Source organism: Phaethon lepturus, unplaced genomic scaffold (genome assembly GCF_000687285.1).
Source record: "Phaethon lepturus isolate BGI_N335 unplaced genomic scaffold, ASM68728v1 scaffold8113, whole genome shotgun sequence".
In the NCBI taxonomy this organism is placed as follows: Eukaryota; Metazoa; Chordata; class Aves; order Phaethontiformes; family Phaethontidae; genus Phaethon; species Phaethon lepturus.
Window position 1 is genome coordinate 21,579 of NW_010529651.1, and position 9,514 is coordinate 31,092.

General features: G+C 39.8%; 1 protein-coding gene across 1 annotated transcript in view; it reads right to left on the reverse strand.

The window, feature by feature from the left end:
- Positions 1–9,514, reverse strand: part of PDE11A (phosphodiesterase 11A) — a gene marked incomplete at both ends in the record, with an annotated part of 41,974 nt that overhangs the window by 12,612 nt on the left and 19,848 nt on the right. The window contains 4 exons of the mRNA XM_010284006.1: positions 1,207–1,297; positions 4,436–4,545; positions 9,134–9,241; positions 9,346–9,492. Coding sequence (XP_010282308.1) covers positions 1,207–1,297; positions 4,436–4,545; positions 9,134–9,241; positions 9,346–9,492 — 456 coding nt within the window. The remainder of the gene's footprint in view (positions 1–1,206; positions 1,298–4,435; positions 4,546–9,133; positions 9,242–9,345; positions 9,493–9,514) is intronic.

Genomic DNA, 9,514 nt, shown 5'->3' on the forward strand with positions numbered 1-9,514 from the left:
AAGAGCGTCTAGACTGGCACAAGTTATAAACTTTCACAGAGTTGTCCATGTCTTGAACCTGTCTTCTGAGAGACAGTCAGTCAGTCATGAAGAAGATTTCAAGAACTAGAGAAATCACTGTTTCCCAGGAAAGCTTCTTCCAGGGACTGAACAAGTCTCATTGTTTTAGAAAGAAAACAGAAAACCCCAAACCACTTTCATTTTTTCCTATTCTGAACCTGTCTGTTTAACTTTCAAATGCTGCTTTTTCTTGTGCCTTTCCCTGGTAGGGTAAGGAGCCATTTAGATAAGCTAGGCTAGGCTAAGCAGGCTGAGCTGTTTAAATCTCATGCTGGTGCTCTCCCTTCCTATGTCTACTTTTTTAACATAGTGTCGAGAAACTGAACACTAAAGCCATAGTCCTATGACTGATCTCTGTGGTGCTGTACGCCAAGGTAAAGCTATCACCCGGCTCCCATTTGTCTGTGATCGTGGAACATTCTCGTGCTCTTCAAAAGTTACTGCAGATCAGCATACGGTCTCCAGTTGTGCTGCATGAACATTTTTGGTTTTATACATACTGAATGCATTTTGTAACAACCTATCTGTGTAAATTAAGAAAATACATCCATTGCTTTGTAAGGATTGCCTGCCTATCCTTCTCCTTTTCTCACTTACTACATCTCTAGGGTAGTGCATGCTACATACTGTTACACCTATGATATTCCAGGCAAAAACTATGTTTTATGTGTATCTGCAAAGCAACTAGGGTACTTTGGACAGCAAATATTACTGATATTAATTAAAAAAAAAAATTTAGTAAAATCATGAAAAACCAACATAAAAATACTGATTACAGAAAGACTGTCACAGAAATGAAATTGGTCCAGTAAAGAATGACTCTGATACTCCTGTGGGGAAAAGTAAGCGCTTGTTTCACGTGCCTATAAACCACTGAGCAGAGTATACGTAAGAAGACTAAGAAAAGCTGACGATACGATTAGGGTATGTTCGCCTTGCCCCTAGCTGATTGAGACAAATATAATCTCTGGGCTTTATGATCAGCATTTGTAGTTGTTTAATTTCGTGCTAGTTGTGACCTTTGTGGTAAACAATAAATAATTCCTCAAGGAGAGGGCATTAAAAAGGTACTGTGTGTGGTATTTCCTTTCTCCAGCTGCAACTGCCCAACAGCTTATAGGGAGATTAACAGTAATGCTTTTGTACCTCACTTTGGAGAATCATGACAGCATGATTGAAATGGTGATGCTCCAAGGTAGCTGAGGTGCCATAGAGCTGAGCTAAGGCTGATCCGCTCCTGAAACAGAACATAGGGAGTCAACAAATACTGCTCATCTGCTTACAAAGCAGGTTTCAGAGACGATTTAGTAATGAAATCACGTAGCCACACTCTCCCTCTCCACATCAGCAACCACACTTAGGGCAGTTGACAAGATCAAAATACTAATTTAAATACTAATTTAAAGATGAAAATACTAATACAAGACATTTATGTTCCAGACCTTGCTAAAAATCATCAGCTGATTAAAGATTTTCCTGGAACTACATGAAATTTTGTAATGCAACTTTCAAAGTGCCTCAGTGACGCAATAGCACAGGCACACCACTGTGCAGTAAAGACAAACAGTAACATCCTTGAGCTAGGACCGGCTTTCTGTTAATACTTTTTATTTTATTACTACTACTACTACCACCACCACTAGTAGTACTGTTACTACTATTAAGAATTATATTAATTCTTAATAGAGATAACCACAATGGCTTACAACAGGTGATTACAAACTCTTAAAAACCCCAAACAAACCCAACAACAAAAAAACAACTGCAAACGCAGTGAGGTTCTGTCTGTGTGTAAAATCATGCACTTAAAAAATACTTAGGTAACCAAAAAAGCGTAAGTGAGCAGTGAATATAAAAATAAAGTTTAGCATCTCTTTAAAATGTGTTTTCTCATTATGTTTATTGTCTAAAACAAAGTTAGCTTCAAAATGCACAGAGCAGGTGGCTCTTCTAACTTTAATTAACAAAAATCTACAGAATACAATTATGAAATTGCGAATCATTGGGAGGTGCAGAGGACAGGACTGGATTGTCAGAATAGTTACTGTTCACCATTACTTCATTTCTGAGACCCAGCCTAAAGCAACAAGATGGGTTTTCTTTCCAAAGAAATGAGAATAAGAGATTAGGCTAGAGACAAACAGAAATAGTCTCCAAGGAGCATATACTATAAAACTGCACCATACTGATATTTAATTATCGGAGCCAGCTATATTAGAGAGAAGGATGTCCAGGAAATATCATCCTTAGAGAATGTGGAGTTGAGATATATAACAGAGCTATTTCAGACAACTGTGATATTGCCTCCATCGTATACCTCTTGAACTTTCATCACACGGAACAGCAGTATTGAACACTGAAGATAAAATAAGAAAATGTGATGCTTAAATTTACAAGTCAGGTTAGAAGAATAAATCATAGCTGCTGTTATGAAAACTACAGCTTCTGTTTTCAGGGAAGTTTTATACATGTGTGGTAATGTTCATCTTTTGTTAAATGTCTTCAGCAATTTCTTTATGGAACCATAAAACAGCAGCCTCCTCTTTGTACTTCATTGTCTAACAAGTGTAAGTGACAGCAGTCTAATGTTGAAACCTCTACCTTTAACTCAGCCATCCCTCTGCACAAGAGATATCTCTTGTATAGTGTTACAGCAGAGAAGTGGTTAACTTAATCAGAGACTAAAACAGTCAGGATGTAAATCTTAGGTCTCATTTTTGTAAATTAGGAAAATTTTTACAAATTTACTGACATAAACATCAGTCAGCTGTTTGTCTCGTCTTTTTTGATCCTCTTCAAGATTCAGCTGCAAAAAGGCATCTAGCAGTGCTTGGTAACCTTTGCACCAGGAGCTCTGTCTTCTGAGCACTGCAATTGATTTTCCTTGCTATGGTGATTGAAGATCCAGACAGTGTCATTGTTTCATTGAGACTGTACAGCAACACCAATAGCTCAGGAAATGGCAGCTTAGTGAGTATCAGAAACATCAGTTTGAGTGATGTTCACTGAGGCAACTTCGCCCCCAGAAATGCAGCAGCCCGTGCATATACACATTACATCAAAGTAGTTCTGCAAAAGGTAGGACAAAATAGGCTAATACAACGTCACCCTGTCTTTCAAATATCTTTGGACAAGCATCTGACCACATGCCCATCACACTGGAGGATTAGCAGTAAAGCAGAACAAAGCTGCAAATGCATGCTAGGATCCGCAGCACAAGAGAGACTCAAGGTTTCATATTCTGACTAGAGGATCTGGGGAGTCAAGAAAACAACACGGGATTTGGAGGGGTTTGTGTCTGACAGCTTAATTTCACAGCTTGGCCAGGATGTTCTCAGGGGACATTTCCTGTTGTCCCCCCTTGTTCTCAGGAAACACAGATTTTGGAAATAATTTGACCTTAGTCAAGGGAGTTCCCTTACCACCACAATAAGAGGTAATACCCTCAAACCTTCCACAAACCTGCTTCTACCTCACAGTGTCTGAGGGCAGCAGCCTGGACAGTAAAAATGACAGCAAGACAGGGCTGCTGAATCAGGTCCTAAACACTTTGAATAGAATAAAATTCATTTTCAGAATTGAAAACGGTCTGGAGAGACAGCTTTCTCATAGGTGATGTAAGAACCTGCCTTTGAGATCCAGTTTCGTGTTCTGGTGGGTACTGACTGTTGCAGGGACGGCCAGCTCACCCCTGCCCACTGCAGCATGTCTCCAAACAGGCTCTGTGTGCTCTGGCATGTGGGACAGGCCAGGGAGGAGGCATTTCTACAGATCAGGGACTCTGTGTGACGCGTCTGTAGAATCACCCACAAATGATAGGTATGTGGTGACGCAACTATTCCAGCCGCCCGCTCTGGACAAGGTGCATCTGAGCTCCAGCTGATGGCAACAGTTTCATACTCCATAAGCTAGGAATTATTTTATGTAGACTTGTCTATATGTTTGTGAAAGTTTTTGTGAAAGCATGATTTCAGTTTTACCTCTTTTCTTCTTAATAGTTGAACAAGGTTTTGCTTAACGTCATGCATTCCAACCAGCAAGAACAACCCAGACAGACAGTGTTCTCTGCATTGAATATGAGAATCAATGATACCTTAGCCTGAAAAGAACATCAAGTATTGGCACCACATTTCAATATGCAGTGTCAGTTCACAAGGAGTAACCCAACCAACAGGCTGATACAAAGGACAAGCCAGCAATTACCCAAAAGAACAGCGAATGATAAAGATGGATAGTCCCTCACTACATAGAAGAATAAGAATACTTGGCCTTGGCCTAGGAAGCCTGAAATTAATGCTTCATTCTTTATCCTGGTCACCTTTTGCTCTTCTGTAGGAGAAAAACAAATTAAAGTACTAAGAATTAGAAAACTTACTTGGCTTGGAAGGCATTGTTTGTTCCCCTGTGGTCAAGGTCATGACATAAGCATCCCACAATCAAAGCTAAAATTTCAATTTCCGTCAGAATCTCCTGAAATCCTGCAGTCTGAAAGCAGAAAAAAAAATAGCAGCTGTAACTATCAGTAGCAAAAGGGATAAGTAATGTTAGTCCATTGAGCAACAGTCAACTTTGTTTTGATACCATGAACATTTCAGTAAGGAGAAGATAAATGCTTTATTGTCATACTATATTCCCTGCTGTATGTTAGATGGTTAGCAGAATAGATAACGTCCTTGGAGTGATCTGTTATTATCTCTCTGTTGCATTTCCAGCATGCCATTTCTCTGCTACCCAGAAGGCACTAAAGGCAAGAAGACCTGAAAATAAACAGCAATACTACACACTAAGACAGGAACTGGAATTTCACATCAGATAAATACAAAACAAAATTCAGTCCATTTTGAAATTATTGTTCAGAGAAGTATGTACAGAGATTTCTTCAATCCTGAGGTGACCATCTTAGGGAATCCCTACTGTCAGAGATAGCCAAGATGTTAAATCAAAAGACCTATAAAAGAAGCCAGCTAAAATATACTCTATGGAACTGTTACGAACAATTAAGAAATTTGTTATCTGGGACACATGAAATGAAGCAGCATGATTTAAAGAGGAAATATCTCAAATAGCATGTTTCTGCTGCAGATACCTACTTTAATGTGGGAGAGAATTTTGAAAACTGATGTATTGAAATTCCCCATGAGCAGCTCAGACCAGATACACCCCTGTCAATGGGGGAGCTGATCCTAGAAACATTTTCTTTGGCACTATATTTCTCCTCATGGATACTTGCCATAGCAGTTTTCCTGCCTGAACTGCATCATATCAGAAAAGAAACACTACTGTTATTGCTAACCTCAAGCATCCTGAACAGATCCCATCTAGAAGAGGTGCTGGACCCTGCATGGGACACCACTTGTCTGGTGCTGTGCATCTTACCCACGACAGAAGCCACCTGCTGCTTCTACTCTTCAGAAGCATAAGGGCATATTGCCTGCAAAAATGACTGGCTGAGCTAGAAAATCATAACACTTGTTTTTCCACAGTGCCACTCTCCAATGACACTTCTCAATTAGCCGCATCTAGTTAGTATGAAAGGAAATTATATAAAAGGAATATAAAATACATTTATATTGGAAAACTAAGGCTTAACGCTAACAGTATGTAAGAAATCCTAAATTCCATTGGTTTTCGATGGGGCATAATTCCACCCACTGGCAAGAAGAGGGTTAAGTGATACAAAGACAGTGAATATCAGTGGGACTTGATGTCCTTACAGCCCACTCAGAAATGCCAGTTAATTGCTGCAATATGACATGAAAACTCCGCTATTCACCCTGAAGACCACAAATTCTACTTAAATAAACACCCATTCAAATCCAGATAGCTTCTGTTTTCATAGTCTGAAATGTGGCAGCAGTTAATATTTAGGCAGTACAAGGAGCCAAGCTCCCCCAAGTGCTCAGGAATGTATTTGAGTGGGAATTGTGGAAGTGCAGGATGTGCTACAAAAACTTCATGATTGTGCTCAAAGTTTACATATCAAAAAAGATGATCAAATACAAGGAAAAAGATTCCTTTTCTGTAGAATCCACTGGTGTACAGAGTAACTTGAATATCATGAACAATATTCTCTTGGTTTCTAGTGGCATTGCTATTTTAGTTTCAATAACAGCTACCTAGGCAGAGGAAATTCTCTAAAAAATAGTGTTTTCTCTTTTTATTTTTGAAACATTGCTCTTATATAACAAATAATAATCAAGGTCTGTTTTTTACAAAAGGATTAAAAATATGTTTGTAACTGACAACATGCCATGTGTCAAGTTTCAATCTAGAGAAAACATTCATGGCTAAGTTAAAACAGCTTAAAATAGAAGTTTTATAATATAAAATTGATGCTGTAATAAATATTCTTTAGCATCACACAAGCTTTGATTAAACTCAAGGATTCAACCTGTATTGCAAATGCAGGAAAGCTGATTAAGGAATTTATTAAGAGTAGCAACATCTCAAAAATAAATGCAACATTTTATTTAATCAAAAGTATTGTCATCGAATACATGAAAGAATCATTGCATATTTCACTTAATGAAAACCATTTAATTTGAAACAATGTTATGGTAAGGGGATAGCTGCTTTAAAAATAATGAAAGAAAATAGCGGATGCATTTCCCCATCTTCTGAATTTACACAGAGAGAAAAAATACATGTCTATAGATGATGGTGCAGTAAAATTTATTTTCAACAGAAAAGGAATGACCCATAACTCACGAGTGGCAGACTCTCCAGTGAGTTATGGAGGTCATTCTTTCATGTGAGGAAATGAATTGCATTCATTATACTTTGTCCCGCATTTATATGTCTTATTATTAGCATACCAGATGGGATTTTAATTTTGTATTGCTTATGTGTTCATTTTTACTTTTTGAAATAAGTATCCAGATGAACTGTGTTAGGCAAAGGCATTGATAATGAAGCCTGGGCTTGATTCTGCAGCTTACTCCCATGAGATGTCCATAACTTGCAGGAGCAGTCTTGCTTCACTGCTCGTCTTCAGAAAATTTGGGTGAGTCTGAAATACAGAAGCATGGCTCGCAGGACTGGGCTTATTATTGTTCAGTGTCTAACTGGAGAGAGAAAATACAGACTTAGATACACAGGAACATACCTTAGAGATGCAGAAGGCTGACTCAGGAGTGACCAAACTGGTTTAAGCTTTGTTGGATGTCTGTTGTTTGGATAGTTCAACCCAGCATTACAGGTTACATGTTACTACAGAGCCCCTCTCTGATGGTCAAAGAATTTGCACCTTTTTGTGAGTGAAAAAACAAGTCACGTACTAACTTGGATGGTTCCACCAAGACAAACGCAGTAAGAGCAAGCCCTGGGCCATTACTAGTCTCTTGACTCTCTTTTTTGTCTTTTTTTCACAAAATCAGTCTTCCTATCTCTGGAAGGAAGAGCAGCCCACACAGACTGTACACCTGAACTTATTCTGTTCTTGGACAGAGCCACAGTGAAGTGAGGTGGGCTGCGTGGCGAGTCCAATGCCATGGGCACAGGTGTCCAGCCCTGCACCTGGAATTGCTCATTCAGTTTATTAACAGGAGTGTGGGCAATGAAATGAGCTTGGCTTGAAAATCCCAGATCACCTCCCACAGACAGTTGTGTCCCTGTGCTGACTGCTAAAAGGATCCTGAAATTACGCTTTGAGAACCACGACCAAAGCAGTTTATGGTTGAGGCCTCGCAGGCTTGCTGGTGGCTGTTGAAGCAGGAGGGATCCGCTTTCTCCCCGCCGGCTGCCGATGGAGTCACCGCTAGCCGAGATGAGATGGAGACGCCTGTGGGCGAGCGCGCTTCCCACCGCAGAACAGCCTGGGAAACCCTGGCCTCGGAGCTCCACCTAGAGGTCCTCACGGGTGAGGTTTGAGGGCTCCTCACCCCCTTGGCAGCATTTGGCAGAAATTAATGTAATGCCCAGCTGAACGGCGCTGTTTGACTTTGCCCTTACTCCTCAGAGTAAAAACCCTTTAAGTTATAGAAAAAATTTTAAAAAGCACATCAACTTTATAAAGCTTTAAAAACGACCAATGCCCACACGTTACCACGAGACTTCATTAGAGAGCGTCAGAAAGCGCCTGCTGAAGCAACATTAATTCTGCTCAGCTGAACAGCCTCACACCCAGAAGAGGAGGTGACCTTTCTCTCTGGCTGAACATCTCCGTTTGCTTTGTCTCACAGTGTACGGTACAGCTTTGCTATGCCTTCATGAACGCTCTCAGCAAGAAACCCACACAGCTGGGACAGACCTAGCACCAGACCAACATCTACCTGCTAGGGACGTCATACTCTGTTTTTTCTCGCCCGACACACGCAGTGTTGTGTGCATGTGCTTCTCTTTTGCCATATTAACCAGAATATTAAACGTCCAAGACCACCAAGCTTCTTATTGATAATTTACAAGAATTAACTAGCCAAACATGGATTATTTCATGCAGTAAGGTTACTATATGGTAGGGAGAGAAAGATCAGTGGTACTTTAAACAGAATTGACTTGTATGCTGAAAGGAGTTACAGGTACTGATGGAGACAAATTGTTGTGTTAATAAAACCCAGAAGTGTTACACAGAGTCCAATAGAGACACAAGATTCACCTTAGATCACTATGTTGGAAGATAATCTTAACATGTTTTAAGGCAATACCTTCCACAATTATTTAGATGAAGCTGGATAAGAAGGTAATAAATATCAACATAATAAATACTTCTTCTGGGATTCTAATCTTCCTTGGTTTTGTACCCCCCCATTTGAGTCTGAAATAAATATCAGAGTGTTCCAAAAGAAAAACATTTTTATAAGATCAAGATCTATAATAACAAGCTCACTCCAAGACTGCCATCTGTTTTCAGTCACTTTAATGTGCCTGTGGTATCACTGTCACTGAAACACTATAAGGTTTTGCCACATATGTGCCACCTTAAGTTGAATAACCTGATTCTGTGTGCATTTCTACTGGAAAGGAATGAGCATCATAATAAGTAGAAAAGAAATCAAACATTGGAAAATGTTTAGATAGGTAAGGCAACGTGGCAATAAAAGCTCTTACGGGATTGTTTCTGTAGCTAGATACTTACAGTTAACATGGCAAACATTAGCTGGCAGACGTTGAAAGCATGCCTCCAGTTGTGATACAAAACCATGCGATAATTCTTCCTAACGGTCAAAAGCCACCTACACAGCGTCTGAAATGAAAAGTACAATTTGATCACGGCTACTAAACGTGTATAAATGGACAGAGCAGTGCCAAGACAAAAGCCGCAGATATCTCTGCAGCGCAGATGGTTACCTCGTAGTCAATTTTAAATTTCTGAACCATTCCAAGTTCCATGAACATCCGCAGGGCTGCAGTAATCATGGCATCCACATCAAGCGAGAAGTCATCAAAATGGATATCATCGATGCCAAGCTCAGACACCAGAGGGATGTTTGCTGCCTGAAAACGCCAAAGGGAAAGA